The sequence below is a fragment of the Nuphar pumila genome, chromosome 5, assembly GCF_984573655.1.
Source record: "Nuphar pumila chromosome 5, dmNupPumi1.hap1.1, whole genome shotgun sequence".
NCBI classification, from domain to species: domain Eukaryota; kingdom Viridiplantae; phylum Streptophyta; class Magnoliopsida; order Nymphaeales; family Nymphaeaceae; genus Nuphar; species Nuphar pumila.
In genome coordinates, this window is record NC_143253.1 from 103383732 (window position 1) to 103410499 (window position 26768).

The 26768-nt window shown below is 38.7% G+C and overlaps 1 protein-coding gene across 1 annotated transcript; it reads right to left on the bottom strand.

Annotated features, from left to right (window-relative positions):
* Nucleotides 1-1864: 1864 nt before the first annotated feature.
* On the bottom strand, nucleotides 1865-24061 carry LOC149837970 (WAT1-related protein At5g64700-like). The gene is made up of 7 exons (XM_090008163.1): nucleotides 23946-24061; nucleotides 23436-23498; nucleotides 23123-23239; nucleotides 22302-22560; nucleotides 21091-21249; nucleotides 20822-20973; nucleotides 1865-2108 (listed from the first exon to the last, which is right to left on the bottom strand). The coding sequence occupies exons 1-7, from the start codon at nucleotides 24059-24061 to the stop codon at nucleotides 1865-1867; spliced, it is 1110 nt and encodes a 369-aa protein (XP_089864289.1).
* Nucleotides 24062-26768: the final 2707 nt, after the last annotated feature.

Sequence of the window (26768 nt, forward strand, 5' to 3'; positions counted from 1 at the left end):
TTTCGGGTGACCGACCTATACCTGCACTTGGGATGCCCTTTCGATGGTCGTATTGCATGTCACACGTGACGATGTGAAACATGCGTGCGACATTACAGTGTGACGTAAGCAGTTACGTCATTTTGATCAAGGAGTTTGCATGGCCATGCCGATATTGGAGGGATACTGTCCTTCTCGCTTTTTAGATGTACAGGGAATAATAGCTTTGTAGCTTTCCTGATCTTATATCTCATTTTTCACTCGTCGTCTACGGTTTTGATGAGCTCGGCTCCCAGAAAAAAAAAAAACTGGGCCTATTGTTATTGGAAGGGCTAAACGGATCTTAGGTGGAGAGAGTTTTGGTAACCTGTGTTTGCTTTTAGGTGTATCTCGTGAATAAACAAGCGTGCAAATCGTGAGCATTAGGGGTGGCAATCGGATCGGGTCGGCGGGTCAGAATACCTTAACATGAACACGACCCGGTTATTAAATGGGTTGGATGTGGCAAACATGAACACAACCCATTTATTAAACAGGTAACCCGACACGACACGGCTAACTCATTTAATAAACGGGTCGGGTCGACACGACACAATTACACGACACGGCGACCTGTTTATTAAACAGGTCAACCCGATAACATAGACACGATAACCGACCCGAGTAACCCGAATAAACTGTCTAACCCGAATAACACAATTAGAAACATAAAAAAAAATTGGTTGACCCACCCGCCTGTCAAACGGGTTGCGGGTTGCAGCACGCGGGTTCATGTAAACGGGTTGCGGGTTGATGGGTTTGTATAAATGGGTTGACCCGCCCCGCTTAACCCATTTATTAAACGGGTCAAACGGGTTGGCAGGTTGGCATATCCCTAACACGAACATGACCAGTTTAATAAACGGGTTAGGCCAAAATATGCATCAAGATCACAAACTTGTTCTTGAACTTCCAAAATCCTGAGTTTATAAGTTATTGAAATTTAAGTTTCTAACTAATGGATGCTGATCGCAGATTGGAGAGGCTGGCAATCAAGACCACAGCAGGCCAGGCTAAGGTGGTGGGGACACTGATAGGGATCAGTGAGGCCATGCTGGTGACCTTCTAGAAGGGTGCGAAAGTCAGTTCTGGTAGGTCCACTCGCACTTGCTGCTGCACAACCGGGCTACCCAACATGAGTCGGGTAATCGAGCCCTGGGTTCCCTCCTGGCCATGGCCAGCAATTTGTGTTATGCAATATGGTTGATAATCCAGGTGACTTTATCTCTATAATACCTGACCCTATTGCACCACACTTTTTTTTCAAAGGCAAGCTGGGGTTAGGCAGAACCCTAGCAGTAGGAGTGGCAATCGGGTCGGGTTGGCGGGTCGTGTCGGCAGGTTGGTGGGTAAGTATACCTCAACACGAACCCGGCCCATTTATTAAACGGGTTGGATGTGGCAAACACGAACCCAACCCATTTATTAAACGACTAACCCGACACAACACGATTAACCCGTTTATTAAATGGGTCGGGTCAACACGACCCGATTACACAGGTTTCGGTTTCGGATTGCAGGTTGCAGGTTGACTCATTTATTAAACGGGTTGCGGGTTGACTTCCACGTACAAATCATCTCATTTCTTCTACTAAAAACCCCGCAAACGCCCACTGACAAATCTAAGTGGCAGCATTATGCGAACCACTTGACCTTTCGGTGATCACATTGTTAAATTTATGAAATAAATTAGGAAAACAAAAGGAGAGAGAGAAACCCTAACTCACTATTTTTGCCGCCATCAGCGCTTAGTCAAAGTTCAGGATTCGATGGTGGAGGGCCGAGGGTCCCGAGCGACATTCTCTCTCTCCATTAGGTCCCAAACCCTCTTCCTTATCCTCTACTTTCATGCCTTTAGATCCTCGCCGTCCACCGCTGCCTCCTCCACCTCCCGGAAAGAAACCTCTGCCATCGTCGTGCCTCGGCGTCGAGGTGCAGGCGCTCTGCTTCGAAGGAGGCCGCATCGAACTATTTGACCCCGTCTCTGGTCACCCCACAGAGATGGATCAGCCCCGTCGGGCGGAGCCTCGCCGGAAAATGATGCCCTCCGGCCGGCTGATTCTTGCGTGTCGTGGGGGTTCTCCTGACTTCTGTTGGGATAACGCACGCGAGTCTTGCTCGATATGCATCCATCCCGCTTGGATTTTGGGATATATATATATATATATATATATATATATATATATATATATATATATATATATATATATATATATATATATATATATATATATAAACAGGTTGGCATACCCCTAACACGAACCCGACCTGTTTAATAAACGGGTTAGGCGGGTCGACCCGTTTACGACACGAACCCGTTTAAGCCAAACCCGAACCCGGCTAAGAAGCGGATTGGCGGGTCGGGTCAGTGGATCTCTTAAGTAAATCCTTTATTTGTCCTATCATATGACGGACAACAAAAAAATGAGAGCAGATCAGGTGATGGGTCAAATCACTTTAAAATAGTGATATGACATCCTCACCGTGTGTTGCTTTGATCACACGGCTTGGAAAGCAGACTGTGGTTAGGCGGACCCCTACCGGAATAACAGCCACCCCATGTGTCCGAGGGATTCGATCCTGGGCATTCAGCTTGATACAGGACCCCCGCTTACCACATGGGATACCACCTCGGTGGTCGCTTTGTTAGGTGTTTGGCCCTTATTACTGGATCTGCTTTGGTCATAGAATGTTGTCATGTTTGGCAGGAGTGGGCGGGTATTGTGTATAAAAAGATTAAAATTTGTGTGCATGATGTTTTGGTAATTGGTTTGCTGAACCTTTTCCTTTAATTTGTTCTTGTTTGGATTGTACGGGATACTGGTGTCGGGATTGATGACGTCAATTATGTCTTGGTACATACTAAAGAGAAGGCCACCGTTTGTCTCAGTGTTCAATCCCTTGATGCTTATCATCGTCGCTTTTCATGGCTTCATCCTTCTTGATGAGATTCTCCATTTAGAAAGCTAGCACTACAAGAAAAATGTCAATTAGCGATGAAAATTTGCAATGAAAATAATTCATCGTAATTTTACAATGGATTAGCGAGAGAAAATGAGTCGTCTTTAAATTTTGATTTAGTTGCAAAATTTGCGACGGAATTACATTCATCGCAAACTATATCGCAACTTAGCGACGGATTAACGATGTTTTTTTTCCGTCGCTCAGTAGCATCGATGTTGATGACGATATTGTTCTGTCGCTAAGTTTTAATGTAAAACCCCCATCTAGGGCACAAAATTAACTCTCTCTCTCTCTCTCTCTCTCTCTCTCTCTCTCTCTCTCTCTCTCTCTCTCTCTCTCTCTCAATCGCGTTGCTCGCCCCAGCCACCTACCGCTCTCTGACGATCGCCCCAACCACCTCCTCCTCCCTGTGTCTGACAGACACCCCGACAACTCTGAGAACCCCCCTATCTATGTCTCCTCTCGTTTCCCCAGCGGCCACCGACGACTAGAGTCGCTGATGACTGCGCCGACGATCTCCCTGTCACCATACCTCTCTGACCTACAGGAGTCTCCCTCGGTCGACGACCTCTTTTCCCCGACGACACCTCCCTCAAACCCTCCTTGTTGCCGTCGACATAACCCCGAGCCCCATCTGACTGCCAACCATCGTTGTCATTGCTTCGACAAGCACCACCACACCTCTAATTTTGTTCCTCTCCTCAGGTAACTCCTTCCCCCTTTTTTCTTCGGCCTTCTTCTCCTTCGTCTTCTTCGAAGTTCTTCCTCCGGCAGGCGGCAAGGTTGTCGCCTGCGTTGGGTCGAATGGCCAGAAGGGGCCTGTTGCCCCCTCTCTTTTCCGTTGGTAGGGGCCTCAGCCCCTACCTCCATTTTCTTCGTCCAGCTTGGGGAAGGGCTCCCGAGGGGCTCTTGTGTTTTGGTTGGTAGGGTGGCAAGGCCCCCCTGCCTGCCTTTGGTTGGTAGGTCGCTGGGGGTAAAGCCCTTGCCGCCTCCTCTTCTTTTTCTGGGCATGTGGGCAGGGGTTGAGCCCTGTCACCCCCTGTCTCCTTTTGTTTTTCCTGGCAGGGGGCGAGCCCCCTGCCTTCAATTTTGTCTTTTGGCCTCTGCCTTCATGTGTCTTTCGACAAAAGGCGGAGCTCCCTCTACTCCTCTACTCCTTTTGTTTTTCCCAGCAGGAGGCAAAGCCCCCTCCCTATTTTTTTTTTTTTGCCAGGGAGGGGCTGAGCCCTCTCCCTGTCTCCCTGTCTTACGGGATGTGCGGGAGGGGCTCGACCCCCTCCCCTATTTTTTTCGCCAGGGAGGGGCTGATCCCCCTCCCCGTCTTCCTGTCTTACGGGATGGAAGGGAGGGGATCGGCCCCATCCCCTGTCTTTTATTTCGCCAGGGAGCGGCCGAGCCCCCTTCCTAATTTTTTTTTTTGCCAGGGAGGGGTCGATCCCCCTCCCTGACTTATGGGATGCGAGGGAGGGACTTCGACCCCTCCCTATTTCCTTTTTTGCTAGGGAGGAGTCAAGCCTCCTTCCTGTATTATTTAGTATACTTATGCTTCGCAGGTACGTTGTTGAGCTAATTGAGTGTCGCATGCAGCTAAAAAGGCAATGCAAAAAGAAATAAGAAAAAAATGCAAAGGCAAAAGCAATGCAAATCGGGTAAATACCCGTTGTGAGTAAGTGATGCAAGCGCATCACATGTTATTTAATTTTTTGGATGCAGCACTTTTCTGTTTACACACTCACTTAGTTGTGCATATCTAGGATTGCTTTGATGGAGTTTGGAGATCATGTTGAGCATGATTTTAATGTATGAAAATAGAAGTATTCTTATTTTTGGAGTTCGGATTCTATGCTAAGGATGGTAGTAGTTAGCGAGATATTGGAGTGTGCTTGCTGCAGGTACATGTTTGACATTGTTTTGATATGAATGATTTGAATGTATTGCAGTGTTTAATATGTCTATATCCATGCTTGCATGAAGTTATTTTCCATTTGATTATGCCTTCCATGTGAAATTGTATCATGAAAATATGCTTCAAATGAATGTATCATTTTATAGAATGTGATTTCATATTTCTAAATATCCTCGTGATGTATATAAATATGATGTGATGGTGTTACAAACAAAAATATTGAATTATTAATGCATGCATAATAGTTCATGGAATTGCATTTTATGTTAAGCATGTTTGTGGTATAGAGGGAAAGAAAATTTATGCATTACCTGAAAAAAAAAATGCTCACAAATAGTCATCAAACAAGAATTAATAGATTAATTAGATATTTTTTTATCATAACATTATTATGATTCTCTTTTAACTGGCGATGATAATATCTGTAACATTATAGGACAAAATGGTTGCAAACTGTGAATGGATGTACCGTAGGATAGTTGATAATAAGGTGTTACATGAATATATGGATGGTGTTGACAGTTTTATTGAATTTGTAACAGCAAGTGTCAGTACAATGGATCTCACCGGTCGACTCAGATGCCCCTACACGATGTGTAAGAACAATCAATTTATAGAACCTCATGGCGTTAGACATCACCTATACAGGAAGAGTTTTGTTAGTGGTTATCAGAATTAGATGCTTCATGATGAAGAATTTTGAAATAATTTTGACGCACGGGTGGATGTGGTGCACGATAATCTATATGTGGATTTAATATTTGATGCCGCAGGACCAGAAATGGGTTCTGCTATGGGACCTAGTGATGTACCAACTGGGGTAGAGGAAGAAGCAACAAACGATGCAGCTAGTAGATTTTATGACTTACTTAGAGATTTTGATGAGTCACTGTGGAATGGTTGTGAGAGTTACACTATCTTGGCTGCAGTTCTTCAACTACTGAATTTGAAGTCAGAGTATAATTTGAGTCAATCATGTTTTGACCATTTGTGCTCTATTATGAAGAGTATGTTGCCCAAAGATAAGAAATTGCCAGAAAATCTCTATCGTGAGAAGGTTATGGTCAACGCTCTAGGTATGGGGTATCAAAAGATAGATGCTTGTTCAAATCACTGCATGTTGTATTTCAAAGATCATGAAAACAGCATATCATGTCCGTCATGTGGGCATCCTCGATTCAAGCCAAAGACAAGAGGCAATGGTAGCACGAGATCAAAAGAAGTTTCATACAAGTCGTTTTGTTACTTTTCTATCACTCTTAGATTGCAATGATTGTATATGTCTTCAAGGACAGCTAAACACATGAGATGACATGCAAATAAAGTTCGACATGATGAAGACAAGATCATGCATCCTGTTGACGCGAAAGTTTGGAAGCATTTTGATCGTACTCATCAGAACTTCACAATGGAAGTGAGAAATGTTAGACTCAGTCTATGTACAAGTGGATTTAATCGATTTGAGGGGTAGATCAACTCCATACTCATGTTGGCCAGTATTTATAACTCCATACAACCTTCCACCAAACTTGTGTATGAAGCGTCAAAATCTTTTCTTTTCTCTATTGATCCTTGGTCTAACCTCACCTGACTGAAATCTTGATGTATATTTAAGGACATTGATTGATGAACTAAAAGTACTGTGGGATGACGGTGTTATCACGTACGATGCCCACAAAAAATAAAATTTCAATATGAAGGCCGTTGTTTTATAGACAATTAGTGACTTCCCTGCACATGGTATGTTATCTGGTTGGAGCACATATGGGAGGTTGACATGTCTGTACTGCATGAAGGATACAAAAACTTTTAGATTAACGCATGGAAGGAAGCCCTGTTGGTTTGATTGTCACCGTCGATTTTTACTCAGCGATCATGTGTTTCGACGACAAAGGAATGCATTTCGAGCAGGCATAGTTGAAATAGACATTTTAAGATGATTGTGATATTTTCCATATGGACTGACAGATGCCCGTAGTGCGAAGCCCTTCCTTGGATTTGGGAAGGATCACAATTGGACAAAAAAATCTATATTTTGAGAACTACCATATTGGCCAACCGTATTTATACAATATAATCTGGATATGATGCATATGGAGAAAAATGTGTTTGATAATGTGTTCAATACGGTAATGAATGTCAAAGGAAAAATAAAGGATAATCTAAAGACCCGTATGGATTTAAAAGTAATATGTAAAAGGCCAGAATTGAAACTCCAAGAGTACAATGATAAATTATTAAAACCAAAGGCAAGGTACGTACTTGGACTACATCAAGTAAAACAGGTATGGCAGTGGTTGAGATAGTTGAGAATTCTGGATGGATACGTCTCTAACATTGCTCAGGTTGTGAAGATAGACGAGAGCCAATTGTATGGGTTGAAGAGCCATAATTGTCATGTTATCATGCAACGGTTGATTCTCCTAACATTTTATGATTTGTTAGACAAACCTATATTGGGGGTATTATCTGAGTTGAGCTAATTTTTTAGAATATTGTGTGCATTAGAAGTTGTAGTAGCTAAGGTAAAGAATCTCGAGGATTCTGTCATCACTACTATTTGTCAACTAGAGAAGATATTTCCTTCAGCATTTTCGACGTTATGAAACATGTGATCATACACTTGCCATATGAACTTAGGGTTGGTGGTCCTGTGCAATATCGGTGGATGTATCCATTTGAAAGGTAAATTTTATTTTATATTTTTCTCCCTAATGCTATTGAGAATTTATTGTATTACGAGATGTATATTGTTGACAGGTGCATGTTTAACCTAAAAAAAAGGTTCAGAATAAAGCAAGAGTGGAGGGTTCAATTTGTAAGGTATACACTTTAGAAGAGATTTCAAATTTCTCATCTATGTACTCTAAGCCTCACATTCCAACATGTTACACTTGCCCACCTCGTAATGATGATGGAGAACAAGTTATTGTGACTGACAAACTATCGATATTTAAACCACTTGGGAAGGCCTTTGGCAGTTGTCGATCAAGACTCTTGGAAGATCGAGAGCAAGATGCATCACAAATCTATAGCATTTTTAATTACTTAGAGATCGACCCCTACATCGAGTAAGTATACATAATATGTTACACTTAGTTCTCTACGTATATGTTTTCGTAATGTAATTATTTGTTAAATGCAGATGATTTGATCTGGAGTTGCGAAAAAAACTTCTACATCTAGCTGATTCAAAATTACAAAAAGAACGTGAAAATAAGTTTGTGGCATGGATGAAAGAGTTGGTAAGGAAGATGACATGCATTCTTTCTGTGTGAATAACAATGTGTTACTTAATTGGTCATGTTTACAGTCATTTTTTATGCTTGTAAGTCTGTCATGGTGGTGTTAATGACTAAAGAATATGTAATTTATAAAATGGTCTGACCAAAGTTGTGCAATGTTACAACAGATACATCATAAATGGTTATCGATTTTATACAAAAGACTATGGTGCAAACAAGTCAATAATGAATAATGGCATGTGTGTCAAGGGTAACAGTTACGGTGAAAATGAACTTGACTACTATGGTGTTATAGAAGAAATAATAGAGTTCACTTACTTAGGCATAAATAATAGGTTAACTTTATTCAAGTGTCATTGGTTTGATTTCACAGCAACAAGAGTCGATAAAGCCTCAGGCATTGTGGAGGTGAATCATAAATCAAGGTTTGGAACATATGAACCATTCATATTAGCCTCGCAAGGTCAACAAGTTTATTATACTTCATATCCGAGTACAAGAAAGTCAGATAAAAATGAATGGTGGGCAGTTTGCAAGGTGAAGTCTAAACTATACCCCGAGTATGATCAGTTATAGGAAGAAAAATTAACTGAAGAGAGTGATTACTATCAATCAGATGATATGTATGACTTCTCTTATGGTCACGATGTCACACATGGTCTGCATGTCACATCTCCATTGTCTGATGACACACGTATGAAAAAATGTGATCCAAATGATATAACAAGTGGATGGACACCCAATGTAGAAGAAGACGAAGAGGATAAAGAGGAGAAGGAAGAAAAAGAATAGGAAAGTGAAACAAGTGATGAGGAAGCACACTCGATCTACTGAAATACATATTTGAGTGCTATGAATGATTTGAATGTATTACCATGTTCGATGATGTAGTAGTTATGAGGTAGTAGTTAGCGAAATATTAGAGTGTGTTTGTTGCAGATACATGTTTGACATTGATATGCTATGAATGATTTAAATGTATTGTCACGTTTAATGTGATTGTATTCATGCTTGCATGAAGTTATTTTTAATTTGAATATGTATTCATGAAATTGCATATCATGTAACTGATCCAAATAACATTTTTATTTTTTGGAATATGGTTCGTGGAGGTCACAACGGTCGAGGAGCAAGTGGAGGCCGTGGGACATCATTTAGGTAAATGTCTTTGTGTTATATTTAAATATAGGCATTCATTATGTTTTTGCTTATATATTGATATAAACATTGTTACTTGTTAATCGTCTTTATAGGATCCCAGCTCAGTGATAAGCAGACTCAGCCTTCATCTTCATGCAATGCTTCGATAGGTATATCATTTAAATAATTGTATACTTGATTAGTTTAAATATGCATTGTGTGAATTTCTAACTCATTATTTTGTGGGTGATGTTTCGCCTACACATGACCCACCTACACCAGCTACTCATACACATTAGGAGACAACACTGGATGCAAGGTATTCTCAGAGTGGCACACGATGACTCATTCAAATAGTGTATATTGATAGTCAATCGTAAGTATTTTATTGTCACTTATCCAATACTTATCTTATAAATAGTGTATATCGACAGTCCATTGTTAATGTGTATCAATTCATGTGCAGTGTGAAGTTCGAGCAGTAAAAAGTAATACGAGAAATTAGGAAGTCACTATTGCAGCATCTTCTAGGACCGGTCGCGCAATGGAAAGAGTACTCGACAGAGATGTTGGACAGATTAATGTTCTCATTCATGGTATGCAATCATTTATCATAACTAATGTGTTTTATATTTAATTTTTTGTTATACTCATGTGTGCTAACTTTCTGAAAGTATTTGTAGGCTTTTCATCGCTTCACGACTGCGAACGAGGAGAAAGACGCAATGGTAGTGTGGCAGAAAGTGGTTGTCAATCGATTTGCCGACATGCTGCACAATATGAAGACTGCAGCAAAAAAAGCAGTTGGTGGGATAGATGATCCATTGCAGTGAAAGGGCCATAGGTCATCTACTATCAGGAGAGATTATTGGGAGGGCATGTGCGACAAGTGGGCGAGCAATGAATTTCGAAACCGCTGAGCAAAGGTTGCACAAAACTGAGCAAAGATGTCCGATGTCTATCTACACACAGGTGGATCTAGGACTTTTGGGAGCCACCAGAAGAAAATGGTAACTCGTTAATATATATATCAAATTTGTAAGTATTTCTGCATACTTATTAATTAATTTTTTTATCATTTAACATTGTAAGAAGCAAAAAAATGAGACATTATGCCTTATAAGGATGTGTTTGTTGAAACATATAAACGTAAGAGCATGGGAGATTTTGCATCAGAGAAGGCGAGAGCGACATCGGTATGTGTTTATTGTATTAATAAACATTGTAATATACAAGTTACTATGAATTATGTTATCATAAACATTGTAATTCTTAATTATTAATTCATATTGTAATCATTACTTTGTAGGAGTCATACGAGCAGAAAATGGTAGAGCGATATGGCGATGACTCCACTCAGCATCTGTCTTTTGATCATTCAGCATGGGTGACTGCAACCGGTGAACCCAAAAATAGTTGTGTTCGGGTTTGGGAATAACATGAATACCAGGGCAGTTGTTGCCTCCTGCAGCCATGGCTCTCAGAGTTCTCTCGCCAGCATCAACTTTCAATGTCCGATTGACCCTGCTATGTCTTGAGATGGTGTTTGTCAACGTCTTGAGGACAAAATGTAGTACCTTTTAAATGAAGTCATTCCCAACATTATCCATAATGAGTTGTGTAACTTTTTTCGGGACAGGGGAACTTTGTCTGCATTCAACATGAGCTCCGGTGCCTGTCAGGTATAAAGATTCATGTCGTTTGTTTCATGTTATTAGATTTCAAGCTAGTATATGCATGATTGAATACATATATGCATGATTGCCTCACTATGAATTTTTTTGACACCTTTAGAACACTTATATGTATGATTGATTCACTATACAATTTTCATGACACCCTTATAACACATATATGCATAATTGAATCACTATAAAAGTTTTTTTACAACCTTACAGCACATATATGCATGATTTCATCACAATAATTTTTTTCAGTGCCTTATAACACAAATATGCATGATTGAATCACTATGAAAGTTTTTTGACAACCTTAGAACACATACAAATATGCTTTCATCACTATGACAACCTTAGAACACATATGAGCCTGATATTAGCATATATAAAAGTTTTTTAATGCCTTATAACACATATATGCATGATTGAATCACTATAAAAAAATTTTGCTGCCTTAGAACATGATACGCATGATTGAATCACATATAAAGTTTTTTGACTGCCTTATAACACATATGAGCATGATTGAATCACTATGAAAGTTTTTTTACTGCCTTATAGCACATATGAGCATGATATTAGCATATATGAAAGTTTTTTTACTGCCTTATAACACATATATGCATGATTGAATCAATATGAAAGTTTTTTAACAACCTTAGAACACACATATGCATGATTGAATCAATATGAAAGTTTTTTGACAACCTTAGAACACATATATGCATGATTGAATCACTATGAAAGTTTTTTGACAACCTTAGAACATATACAAGCATGCTTTCATCACTATGAAATTATTTTACTGTCTTAGAACACACATATGCATGATTGAATTACTATAAAATTTTCCTTAGAACACATATATGCATGATTGAATCATTAAGAAAGTTTGTTTACTGCCTTAGAACACATATGAGCATGATTGAATCACTATGAAAGTTTTTGACAACCTTAGAACACATATAAGCATGATTTCATCACTATGAAAGTTTTTGACTGCCTTGTAACATATATATGAATGATTGTGCTACATAATACATTTATTTGACAACCTTATAAACCATATATGCATGCGTGAATCACTATGACATTCTTTGACAACCTTAGAACACATATTTGCATGATTGAATCACTATAAAGATTTTTTCCAGTCTTAAAACACATATTTGAATTCTGTTAATGTCCTTCAGTTTATTGCTAGTCTATGTGTCATTCAGCCATTTACTTTGTTGCATTAGATTAGGTGCATTGCATATAATTTATTTCATTCTATTTTATTTATAAATACTAACATTTTGGTTCTCTTGTAGGATGCTGGAGATGATCAGCGTAGAGGAGCTGATGAAGGCATGAAGGGAGGGGCAGATTGAGAAAATAAACACTATAAGAAAAACCTTATTTAGCGACAGACATTTGCGACAGAAAAAAACCATTGTAAAATGTCACCAGATTAGCGGGAGAATGCTATTTGTCGCTAAAATATCATTTATTTTCGATTTTAGCGACGGAAAATATTTTGTCGATAATCCATCGCAGCATAGCGATGAATTTTATTCCATCGCCATATTCATTACAGCTTAGCAGCGGATCAACGGCAGACCTATTTCATCGTTGAGTCGTCGCCAAATAGCGATAGCTTAGCGATGGAATTTGGTCATTGTGAATTTTCTCGTAAATTTCTATTTTTTTTCTTTCTTTCTTTTTTATGTTTCCTCTCCATCGCATCTCTCAAGCCCGCCTCTCGTCGCCCCCTGTCCTGCCTTCCGTCCCCCCCTCCCAGCCGGCGTCCTGTTGCCCCACGGCCCGTCGGTGGTCGCCCCCCTTCTCACCGCTGTCGACCCCCACCCTTTCCGCCTCCCGTTGGCCCTCTGCTGGCCGCCTGTTGCCCCACGACCAGCTGGCCGTCGCCCCCCTTCTCGCTGCCTGTCGACCCCGGACCTGCTATCCTCCTTCCCGCCTCCTCTCGCCCACCTTCCCCTGGCCCCCCTTCCTGTCGCCTGTCGACCCGCCGACCCCCTTCCTGCCTTCTCTCTCTCCCCCCCCCCCCCCCCCCCCCCCCCCCCCCCCATTCCCCCCTCCTCTTGCCCCCCAGTCCGTCTACTGTTGCTCCCCTTCCCGCCGCCTGTCAACCCCCGCCCCCCCCCCCCCCCCCCCCCCCTCTCCGGCAACCTTGCTGAGCCTCTTTCGTCGTGCACCCGACCTAAGTCGACACTCATGTTCGGACATCCCTTTTCCCTCTTTTTTCGCTCATATTTTGGACATCCCTAACGCTTTTATCCTGTCTCCAGCAACCTCGCAAGTAACCCCCAGCCAGCCTCCCTATATTATACTATATATTTGTGTTTCGCAGGTACGTTGTTGATCCAAAGACACGCGATGCTTACTGCTAAGCATCGCATGTGGCTAAAAATGCAATGCAAAATCGGGTAAATATCCATGGTGAGTAAGTGATGCAAGCGCTTTACATGTTATTTAATTTATTGAATGCAATACTTTTCTGTTCACACACTCACATAGTTGTGGATATCTAGGATTGTTTTGATGAAGTTTGAAGATCATGTTGAGCATGATTTTAATGTATAAGTAGAAGTGTTCTTCTTTTTGGAGTACGGATTTCATGCTCAACATGGTAGTAGTTTGTGGGATATTGGAGTGTATTTGTTACAGGTACGTGTTTGATATATGTTTTGATATGAATGATTTGAATGCATTGTAATGTTTGATGTTTATGTATCCATATTTACACGAAGTCATTTTCCATTTGATTATGCCTTCCATGTGGAATTGTATCATGAATTTTTTGTTCAAGTGAATGTATCCTTATATGTAATATGATTTCAAATTTCTAAATATCCTTTTAATGTGTATAAATATGATGTGATGGTGTATTGCACACGAAAATCTACGTATTATTAAGATTTTCTTTTAACTGGTGATGATAATATCTGTAATATTATAGGATAAAATGACTGTAAACCGTGAATGGATGTATCGTAGGATAGTTGATAATAAGGTGTTGCATGAATATATGAATGGTATTGACAGTTTTATTGAATTCGCAACGGCAAGTGTTAGTACAGTGGATTCCATCGGTCGGATCAGATGCCCCTGCACGATTTGTAAGAACAATTGATTTGTAGAACCTCATGGCGTTAGACATCACCGATACAAGAAGGATTTTATTAGTGGTTATCAAAATTGGATGCTTCATGGTGAAGAATTTTGGAATATTTTGATGCACGGGTGGATGTGGTGCACGATAATCCATATATGGATTTGATATTTATTGTCGTAGGACCGAAAATGAGTTCTGTTGTGGGACATAGTGATGCACCAATTGGGGTAGAGGAAGAAGCAACAAACAATGCAGCTAGTACATTTTATGACTTACTTAGAGATGCTGATGAACCACTGTGGAATGGTTGTGAGAGTCACACTATCTTGTCTGCAGTTCAACTACTGAATTTGAAGTTCGAGTTTAATTTGAGTCAATCATGTTTAATGGCACATGCATGGAAGAATGTGATCCAAATGATATACGAAGTGAATGGGCGCTAAATAAAAAAGATGAAGATGATGACGAAGAGGAAGAGGAGGAGGAAGAAGAAGAGTATGAAAGTCAGACAAGTGATGATGAATCATTCACGAGCTAGTGAAATATATCTTGTAATACATACCTGAATGATCTGAATGATTTGAATGTATTCCAATCTATTATATTGATTTGAATATATTGAAATGTATTGCAATGTTTGAATGTATTGCATGTCTCGGATATTTTTTGAATTGATTATGTATGTTCGATAGGTATAGAGTTATGAATTGAATGCACATGTAATGTGTTAGAATTATTTGAATGTATTGCAATATTTGAATGTCTTTCATGAAGTTTCTTTCAATTTAATCTGAATGATTAGAATAATTTGAATGGATTGAAATGTATTGTATTGATTTGAATATATTGAAATGTTTGAATGTCTTCCATGAAGTTTTTTTTAATTTGATCTGAATGATTAGAATAATTTGAATGTATTGAAATGTATTGTATTGATTTGAATATATTGAAATGTATTGCAATGTTTGAATGTCTTGCATGAAGTTTTTTTCAATTTGATCTGAATGATATGAATGATTAGAATGTATTGAAATGTGTTGTATTGATTTGAATATATTGAAATGTATTATAATGTTTGAATGTCTTGCATGAAGTTTTTCCAATTTGATATGAATGATTAGAATGTATTGAAATGTATTATATTAATTTGAATATATTGAAATGTATTACAATGTTTGAATGTCTTGCATGAAGTTTTTTTCAATTTGATCTGAATGATCTGAATGATTTGAATGTATTGAAATGTATTGTATTGATTTGAATATATTGAAATGTATCGCAATGTTTGAATGTCTTGCATGAAGTTTTTTTCAATTTGATTAGAATGATTTGAATGTATTGTATTGATTTGAATATATTGAAATGTATTGCAATGTTTAAATGTATTGCTAGTATATTTTTATTTATTAGAATATGGTAAGTGGAGGACACACTCGTCGAGCACCCAATGGTAGCCAGTCTGAGCCCTCATCTTCACGGGCTTCTTCGATAGGTATATCATTTAAATAATTATATACTTGATTAGTTGAAATGTACATTGTGTGAATTTTTAACTCATTGTTCTGTAGGTACTGTTTCACCTACACATGACCTACCTACGCCGGATGCTGGGTCTTCTCAGTGTGACCCACAACAAGTAATTCAAATAGTGTATATCGATGGTTGACCCTAAGTATTTCATTGTCACTTGTCTAATATTTAACTTATAAAAAGTATATATTGACAATCGATTGTTAATGTGTATCTTTTCATATGAAGTACGAGGTTTGAGCAACAAGAAGTAATACGAGAAATTACGAAGTCATTATTGCATCATCTTCCAGAACCGGTAGCGCAATAAAAAGAGTACCCGAGAGAGGTGTTAGACAGATTAATTTTCTCATTCATGGTATGCAATCATTTATCATAACAAGAAGTCTTTTATATTTATGTGTGTTAACTTTCTGAATGTATTTATAGGTTTCCCATCGCTTCGCGACTGCAAACAAGGAGAAAGACGCGAGGGTAGTGTGGCAGAAGGTGGCTGTCAATCATTTTACTGACATACTGTATAATATGAAGACTGCAGCAAAAAAATAGCTGCTGGGATAGATGATTCACTGCAGTGGAAGGGCCATGGGCCTCCTACTGTTAGGAGAGATTATTGGGAGGGCATTTGCGACAAGTGGGCGAGCAATGAATTTCAAAACCGCTCAGCAAAGGCTACCCAAAATCGAGTAGCGATGCCTGATGCACAGCTACACACAGGTGGATCTAGGACTTTTGAGAGCCACTAGAGAAAAATGGTAACTCATTAATATATATATATATATATATTGTCAAATTTATAAGTATTTTTGCATACTTATTAATTGATTTTTTTTATCATTTAACATTGCAGAAAGCAGAAAAAGGAGACATTGTGTCTTACATGGATGTGTTTGTTGAAACACATAAATGTAAGAGCACAAAAGATTTTGTATCAAAGAAGGCAAGAACGACATCGATATATATTTATTGTATTAATAAACATTATAATATACAAGTTACCATAAATTACATTATCATAAAGATTGTAATTCTTAATTATTAATTCATATTGTAATCATTACTTTGTAGGAGTCATACGAGCAACAAATGGTAGAGCAATATGGTGATGACTCCACTCAGCATCCGCCTTTTGATCCTGCAGCATGGGTGACTGCAACCGGTGAACCCAAAAAGGGTCGTGTGTTCGGGTTTGAGAGTAACATGAACACTAAAGTAGTCGTTGCCTTCTGCAGCCATGACTCACAGAGTTCTCCCGGCAGCATCAACTCCCAATGTCCTATTGACCCTGCTATGTCTTGGGATGGTGTATGTTAGTGTCTTGAGGACAAAATGCAACACTTTATCAATGAAGTCATTCTCAACATTGTCTGTAATGAGTTGTGCAACTTTTTCAGGACAGAGAAACTTCATATGCATTCAACATGAGCTCATGTGCCCGTCAGGTATGCATGATTGAATTACTATAAATTTTTTCTTATAATTTTGTTAATGTCCTTCAGTTTATTACTAGTCTATGTATCATTCATTCAGTCATTTACTTTGTTGCATTAGATTAGGTAGATTGCATATAATTTATTTCATTATGTTTTGTTTATAAATACTAACATTTTGGTTTTCTTTTGTAGGATGCTGGAGATGATCAGCGTAGAGGAGCTGATGGAGGTATGAAGGGGGGGCAGATTGAGAAAATAAAGAGGATAATGCCCAAAATTTTGGCGAGGATTAGATTTTTTTGTTTAATTTGTTTGATAAACTTGTAACTAATTATAACTTCGCAAGGACTGTATTTGGTTGTTAAAGTTTGCTTAACTTAGCATTTGTGTTTAATTTGTATGTATTTTTTATGTGTACTGTTTTTTTATAAGCAGGATATATGAATTGTACGAGAAATTTTTCTCGAGTTTCAAAATATTTCAAAAAAAAAGTTAAAATTTTTATTACAAATTAGCGACGGATATTATTCGTCGCTACTCCATCGCCAATTTGAAGCAGGCGTATGTTTGTAACAAAATTTAAACTGTCTCTAATGTCCGTCACTACATTTCGACAAAAATTAGCAACGGATACTTATCCGTCGATAAATAGTAGTGTCAGATTAAATTCTGTCGGATAACCAAATCGGTCTCCATTTAACGATGAATTCGCGACGTACATCATCTATCGCTAAGTCGTCGCAACATAGCGACGAATTGGCGACAGATAAATTCTGTCACAATTTAGCAACTAGGGTTATGCGACGGGTGATATACGTCGCTAATCTGTCGCAAAGATGTACATCAACGCATTAGCGACAAACTAGCGACATATAGAATCTATCGCCAATACGCATTTTCCTTGTAGTGGAAGAGAATGATGCTTATAATCTTGGCAAGGATTAAATTCATGTGTTTAATTAGTTTGATGTAGTTATAACTAATTATAACTTGACAAGGATTGTATTTGGTTGTTAAAGTTGTTTGACTTAGAACTTGTGTTAAATTTGTTTCACCTGTATATGTATTTTTTATGTGTACTTTATTTTTTATAAGCAGGTTATATGAATTGTATAACAAAAAAAAATTCTCGAGTTTTATATTTAAAAAAAATTTTTTTTTTTAAATTAGCGATGGATATTATTCGTTGCTATTCCGTCGCCAATTTAAATCAGTCGTTGGTTTACGATAGAATTTAAGTTGTCGCTAATGTCCGCCGCCAAATTGGCGATGAACATTAGCGATGGATATGTATCTCTTGTTATAGCTTAGCGACGTATTAAATTTCGTCGCATAGCCAAATCGGTCTCTATTTAGCGACGGACATGATCCGTCGCTAAGTAGCGACGGATTGGCAACAGATAAATTTTGCCGCAGTTTAGCGACTAGGGTTATGCGACAGAAGCTATCTATCGTTAATCTGTCGCTAAACACGTTAGTGATGGATTTTACGATGGATTAGCGACGGATAGAGTCCGTCGATAATACGCATTTTTCTTGTAGTGTAGTAAAGCATTTTAAAATTTTAGAAAGCACCAATCTAGTTTTTGGTGTGTGCCAAATTCTTTTCAACATGCGCTATGGTATCACACTTTGCTATATTGGCAACCTAGAACTTCAAATTGACTAATCCTGCCTTCAGTGTGCTTTTAGTGTTCTTGGTGCTGGACTGGTCATCTTGGGACTGCATGTTGTGATGTGGGGCAAGGGAAAGGAGATGGAGAAACTTGTGAAACTTTTAGAAGAACGGTGCGAGAATCGATCAAAATTGCCGTCTGAAGTCTACAACATCATGTGATGCTGGAAAACCAGAAGATGGCAAGATGGAAAATTTTCATAGTGCTTACCTAGTTGTTTGAGCCATCAGCAAGGAGCTTTTGCGTGGTTTTTCAAGCTTTATATTTTTTTTTGCAAGCAGGCAATATAGCTCTTCATATGTCTTTTTTTTATTTTGGTAGCTTTTAGGAAATTACAAAAGTGAGACTGTTCAACAAAAGATATGTGTAGTCATGGCAGATGAATATAGCTGTTGATAATGATGATGATCATATTAGGTGTATGCTACGTATGTAATTGATGCTTTTCTTTTTCTTGTTTGATCACATCAATAGCTTATGTGGCATGCCAAAGAGTAGGAGTTAATAATCAGTTCATATTAAATTATACTTACGGCTAGATCCATAAAAGGCATAATAGCAAATTATTTGACATTGGTGCATTACCACCTATACATTTTATGACTCAAATCTGGTGAATAATTACCACTTGGCCTTGAAACAACATCTTTGCCTGAAGAGAGAGAGAGAGAGAGTGATCTTCATTTTTTTCAATTTCTAGCCACTTCTTGTGGCCTTTCTTCGTCATGTCTTTGGTTTCTTTGGTTTTCTTCTCGGTTCTTTCCCCACAAGACGCAGTATAGACCAGCCATCATCAGAACTGCTCCAAGCCCACTGATTGACAGAGGAACATGTTTTTTTAGACAGCAACACATTAAGGATGTTGAATACAACATTACTGACTCCAAATAACCAAGCTAGACCTTAAGGACCTACTTATGTTACATAGCATTGACAAACATGAATCAACCCATCTAGAGATCACTTAAGTGATCCCTTATGTGCATAATAACATTTTGGTTGGGCCTGCATTATGTTATTGTGGGCCGATTAAATGTTGTCATCTGATTGGCTCAAGGCACATAAGGGCATTAAGTAGGGATGACCATCTGGCCAGGTGCCCCCCCCCACCTCGAAACAGGCTGCCGGGTACCCAGCCCGTATTGGGTCAGGCTCAGGCTGAGAAATGAAGCCCAGGCCAGAATGAACTTGGTCAGGGCCTGGCTCGATTAAATAATTTGAGCTCAATTCGGATTAGTCCATTATGTAAAAGACATGCATGGTGCACGGCAGGCCCAGCCCGTGGCCGATTATAGGTGACTCAGGCCGTGCCAAAAGACACCCAACTGGCAAGCCACTGGTAAAATCCTGGGGGAATCGATCTTGGAAAAGATATGATTCCACCGTCTCAAAGTGCTACCCTAATCGTGAGGCTAGATCTAGTGCAATCATATCCCACGTTTTTTATGGGCTGCTGCACCTGAGCACCCTCCATATTCCTCGTATAGCCTGTCAGCTGTGGGTGCATAAGTGGCAGCAGCTCGTTTGAAATATGCAATATGATTGCACCTGATCTTTTTTTCCCTAGGCAGGCCCCACTATTGACTTCATTGTGTAGTTGTGCATGATCACAACTGGCATCAAACAACTCAATAGCCTTTGCCATGCCAATTTTGCCTGTAATTTAAGGTCCTGGAAGTTACAATGAAAGTCTAAATAATAGTTACCAGGAAGTGAAATGGAGGGAAACAAATGTTAAAAAAGTAGTATGAAGGGTGAAGTTAAATTCATTTTAGAAGCTATTATAGAAGCATAGGAGAAGCAAATAGGAAACGTGAAAGAAGAGAATGGGAAGTGAGGTGGAAGCAAAATTAAATAAATAGTAACATGAAAACACAACAAATAAAGGAAAAACAAGGAAAAAACGTGAGGGTAGTGAGCCAGAAGCAAAGTGGAAATAAGTGGCAAATGAAAAGCACATTTCCCCAGAATGAAAAGTGATTCGGGAAGTGAGTGGGAAATGCAAAAGGAATTTCCCTCATGCTTCTCTTTTTTGGGGGGAAGTGATTCCCGCTTCAAAAGCGTGCTTTGGGTAACTATGGACTAAATATATTTTCTTCACCTACAGCTTACCTTCCAGAGTAAATCAATTCCCCAAAGAGAAAATATGAGGAAATAACAGTGATTACTAATGATAATGGAGTGAAGATAGCAGTAAACACTGGCCCTTTCTTCTCCACACACCACACCTGCAACCAGTACGTTACGCCGGTGACGATCACACCCTGAGGTGCAACATGAACAGAAAGGGAATCACATATATGCACAAGTTCAATAACAAAGCTATAAGAAACATGAAAAAATAAGGGAGGAAGGCCAACTTCTTTTGAGATAGAACATACACAGTATACCACAGACAGAAGCTGAATATCAAAGTTTAACCTCCAGGAGGAAAGGTTTCTTTCAAAGGCTAGAGCTACCACTGTTGATTGTACAGTGCTTAGAAGGCATTGCAGAAAAGTCAAGGACAGCTTGAGGGGATAAACCTTGAGAAGAGGGGCCTGCAGCCAGAACACATGCAAAGGAGTTAATTATGCCAACAAACTGAAGAAGAAGATACTTGATTCTTCATATGCATTATGGGCAATCTTCACAGTGACAAAAGTTTAAAATGACACGATGGCGGCAATCAAATTCTCATGAGTAAATAAAAAAAAGTATTTTTCTCGCATTTTTATCTTCAAAGTATTTAAACTTTAAAATAGAAGACTGTGTTTTTGAAAAGAAATACAAATAAAAAATATGTGAAAACGAAAAGTGATTTTTTTTGTCATTAAATAGCCAATATAACAGTAAAAATCACGCTACCCGTTAAAATGGCATTCAAGATGTCGTGTTTTTTCATTTTTTCAGTAGTTACCTTGAGCTTGCTCAAGTGGTGACTTGGGTGATAACACTTAATTTGTGTGGTCTCAAAGAAATCAATTCAAGTTCCCCTAGAGAAGGAACTCAGTCTGATACTCTGATTAGTTCAAGTCATTCAGTGTAACCACAGGAAAAATGAGATTAATATATTATCAAGATAACCGTCTCTCTGTCAAGTTGAACTTCCCGAGTGAACAGAATCTGGGCAAAGAGGTTCTTTGGGCAATAAGCGAAAAAATATGGAAATTTTATTATCTGTATGATTTTCTTTACTTAGACACATAGTGACAAAGGTTTAAAATGGCAATAAAATGGTTATCAATTTCTCTTACAAAATTCAAATTTCTATATTTTCACCTTTATCAGAATATATCAAAAAAAAATGCGAGTAAGAAGGAATAAAGAATTAAAAAATGAAAACGTTAAAAATTTCCCAAGATTTTGCTGATAAAATGTAATCATAATAAAAAACATGATGCTTTTATTTAAACAAGACTTTAGATGTTTTCAGAATATAGTGATTTTTTTTTTACATTAATTAAAAATGGGCAACAAAATATGATGATATTTTCGAGAATATAGCAATAGTCCCCTTAGTTTGCAACTTTCCAAGCGCGCCATATAACATTTACGTAAGAACAATGCAAAATAAGAAAAAGAAGAGCTTTAAACCTTGCATTAGTTTTACCTGCATTAGTAACCAAAGTGACCATGTTACACTGGAAGCAAGCATGAGGAATGTTCCAAATACCCACTCTTTCCTTGTAACACCTGGAACTGAAGCAGAGGCTGCGTGGCCTATTCCTTTCCTTAAAGAATGATGATGGCCCAAGAAGCTCAATGAAGGCCCTTTGTATAGTGCAAGTGTGACACCACCAGCCAAGCAAACTATAAGACCCACCAACTTAACTTGGCCATACGTTGTCCTGATGTTGAAGAACTCCATCCTGCTCATTCATGATTTCCCACTTTAATTATCATGATCATGACAATTGTATGACTTGTATCTACACTATTCTATATATGCTTATTGAACATCAGCGTATGTAATTAGCCTGTAAATTAGACTGAGTTTTCACTTGGTGGCAACTCAGCTAAGAACTGGGTGACTGAACCATTAGGGTTATACAACCAAAAAAAAGGACTAAACCCTTAGGATTTTTAGTTCCTTATCGTTTGGATATAATTGCCAGTCATCGGAGCCTTATCAAGATTCATGAGTTTTTGCTACTCTCCACTTGAACCCTGATTGGATTAATGGTTCCCATGTCTTTTTAGACTTGAATCCTGATTAAATTGACTGGCACAATTTATTTTTGGAGTCTTAAGGCACTTGCCTCTATGATCATTAACATTATATTGTGTATGCAGTACTGCTGCTACTACTACTTCCTCTTTTTCTAGTACCTCTACTATGACCAGCTATATACAATAATTGCATTAGCACTATTACCATGAAAAACATTATGATCAAAGTTCATCATATTTGACAAAATAAGAGAAAACTACCTGAATAGAACTGCCAAGATAAAAGTGAAGACTGGAATACTGTTTGTAGTTGCAGTTGCAAGAGCAGGAGATGTGTATGTCATGGCAATCATATAAAGGTTCAGGCTCAAGGTAATCCTGAAACCACATGGTTCACATCACCATTCAAAATTTTCTTAAATTCCCTTCCATCAGATCAATAACGACAACATTTCAAAACAAATAACAATTGTAACAAAATATGAAGTAACAAAAAGCAAGAAATTCTTGATAGTATAAACTAATCTTTGATAGTAACAAAAAGCAAGAAAATCGCTTATTGAGTCTAACATACCCAAACAGAGAGACCACGAAAACATTGCAAAAGAGTTGTAATGATAACAAAGAAGCCTGCTTTCTGCATTCCATGAAAAAGCAGATATCAGTGCCATGATGATGATGATGATGTTCATGAGCTTATATGACCAACCAGGCTGGGACGCAAGTAGGACTGGAGCACAGTCCCTTTTTTCTTCTAATTTAAGACACCGGAAAATCAGCACCAAGTAGGGGGACCTGCCAAGCTACAATCACCAAGCCCGGCGGCGTAAAATGTGCTCAAGGGCTCAAACACAGAGCCCCAGGCCAGTGTTTACCTAGACAGATCCAGGCCAGTCAAGTGTATGTCAGCAGGCAGGAATCTCCCTGGGGGGTCGACGAAAGCACCCACAGAGTTTTACGTTGTCGGAGTGATGGCCATAGGTATGGCAGGCTAAGACCAATGCGGTCAGGTTTCAAATCTTGGGTGCAATTTGTCTGTGTAACAGACCAGAAAAGGTAAACGAACAAGAATAAGAAGATGAACCTTTCTATTATCAAAGCTAAGGGGGCTAGGAAGATGGTAGCCATGGCTTGCCTATAGACAACAAAGACATAATGATTCATTCCATGATTGAGTGCTTCTTTGGAGAGCAACGCCATGCCTGCATATATCAAGTGCACACAAATCATTGCCATGTAAGGCTTGTACTTGGACATAATTGTATTCTTCAACATTAGCACTAGGCAAAAGTATAAGGGGAGCCAGAGTTGGGGAGTCTGTTCTGTATATTCAGTGACTTTATATAGCAGAAGGAATCTGTTTGATGTTTGTTGGACTCGATTTTTTATCTAAACCTATCAAGTAAAGGAAGTGGCAAAAGCAACTGCTGATGTTGCAACAGCAATTGGAAAAGCACATGCTTTATTACTCCACTAGGCTTTTGTTTTAAACTCCCGCTTTTTCTCTCCAATTATTGGCCTTTGCTTTGCCATGGGAAAAAGACGTGCTGCTTGTGATATGGACAAGGACCTTACATCAAAATGCCGTGTCGCAGACTATCAATATAGAATATCATTTCAAAGGAATAAAGATGAAACGACAATTAACAATGAAAGAGCAAGTTGCACACGTACATTTTCTGCATCAGATGACACTGATGATATTGCCCATGACTTTGCTCTGCAAAACCAAAACTTTGGGCTTTTGCCAAAGAAGATGTGATTGTAACGTGATCATTGATGGAGTCACTTGTTTTTCTTGTTGTATTATGGGGTTTTGTCTTTCAATAATAAGATTTTCTTTCTTGTATGAAAATTATATGTCAAAAAACAATAGTATGTCTTGGAATTAATTACCTCACATTTTACTTCTTTATTAATATGGAGAAACTATAAGGTAAGCGACCGACCACCTGCTCACCGAATCAAACTACTTACCAAATGAGGAGATCAACTTCCACGTCAATCCACCCGGATGACGTGCATTTGTAACAGTCGTGTATATATATCTTGTAAAGTAAAGGAAAAATATATTTTCTCAATTTGTTATTATCTTATCATGTGTAGTATCATTGTATTTTTGGTAACTCTCTGCAGGTTACCTTTCGATATATATAGAATCACTTACACTCACGATGAACAAGTGAGCAAGTAAGGTTGTCTCTCTCTATGTTATTCTTCTTTTCATGGTATCAGAGCTTCAAGCTCTACCAAGCACATCAACGGCTTTCAGTGCTGCTGTAACTCAGTGGAATGCCATCGCGAGTCTCATTTCAATCAAATTAAATAGAGAAAATTAACTTCTATGGAGATCCCAATTGGAATCGGTTATGATGAGCCAGACAGCTCATCCACTCAACCGGCTGAATTCGTCTCTATTGAAGCAGAAAAAGAGGAAGTCAATCCTGACTTTCTCATCTAGTAAAAATTCGACCAGCTTACGTTAAGCTTGATCAAAGCAACTGTCTCTAAAGCAATGCCTGGACAAATCATGAGGACCAAAATGGCACATGAGGCATGGGTCGTGCTGAAAAGAACGTACGGCTCCCAATCACCACTGTGAATCATGATCCTCAAGAAAGATCTCAGCTTCATCAAGAAAAAAAGCATGGACATGACTATTTACCTGAACAAAATTAATTTTTTGTCTAATTCTCCTGTGGCCGCTAACCATCCAATGGAAGACAATGATCTCATGCAAATTGTTTTCAATGGCCTGCCCATTGAGTATGAAAGCTTCCTAACATCCATCATGATCAGGTCCACCAGTCAAAGCTTCATTGATTTGTATGATCTTCTCCTTAATCAAGAGAAGAGAGTGCTTTTGTTACATTCCAAGCAGCCAGCACCAAGAGTCCTCTCAAGTTGCTTCACGCCTCAAAGAGAAGAGGTCGAGGGTGTGGATCCTATAGAGGTCATTGGAATCAAGGTAGGGTCCAAGGCCATGGCTCCCCGGTAAATTCAAGTCAGACCAACTCTAATCCAAATCAGCAACAAAGTTTCATTGTTTGTTAATATTGTGAAAAACGGAGTCATATTGTTAAAAACGGTTGGGATATTCACAAGGCCTTCTCCGCTATGTCATTACAACAAAGCACAGATGATTACTGGTACTCTGACACCGATGCTACCAATCATCTAACTATGGATGAACAACAGCTCGCCAATAAGTTTCCTTATCAAGGGAATGACTATTATGATCCGCAATAGTAAGACTATCCATTTCTCATGTGGGTGATTTGGTTTTATCATTCAAAGGCTCTAATTTCGATCTAAGGAATGTTCTTCATGTCCCTTATATTGCTAAAAAATCGTTATCTATGAGATAATTCACTGCGAACAATAATTGTGTCTTTGAATTCACTCCTGAAATTGTTGTTAAGGACAGTCAAACATGCAATATTCGTCTTTAGGAACTGAAAACCAGCACGGGTCTTTACCGAATTAAAGTAGATGACACTCAAATGATGGCAGCCTATGCAGGGAGCAAAGAAACATTGGATATGTGGCACCAGCATCTCGGGCATGCAAATAAAAAGATCGTTTCATTTCTTAAGAAAAATAATACTATTTATTTTCCTAATGATAAGAATTTAAAGGTTTAGTTGGTAGATCCCACAGATTACCATTTGGGCACTCATAGTCTTCTACTTCACATCCTCTTGAATTATTGCATGCTGATGTTTTGGGGCCATGTTTTGGGGCCAACACCCATCACCTCTCGTGAAGGTTTTTGCTTTTACTTGTTAATGGTGGATGCTTTTAGCAAATTCTCTTGGCTCTTTTCAATGAAAAATCAATCTCAAGTTTTTACACATTTTCAAAACTTTAAGCCGATTGTGGAAAAGCAAGTTGGTTTCAGCATTAT

Coding starts and splice junctions, on each gene's coding strand:
- LOC149837970 (XM_090008163.1), bottom strand. CDS start 24,061: ATGGCGTTGCTCTCCAAAGAAGCACTCAATCATGGAATGAATCATTAT. Junction 20,974..21,090: donor TTCTGTCTGTGGTATACTGT/GTATGTTCTATC, acceptor GTTGCACCTCAG/GGTGTGATCGTCACCGGCGT. Junction 2,109..20,821: donor GAATTGATTTACTCTGGAAG/GTAAGCTGTAGG, acceptor TTATCCCAACAG/AAGTCAGGAGAACCCCCACG.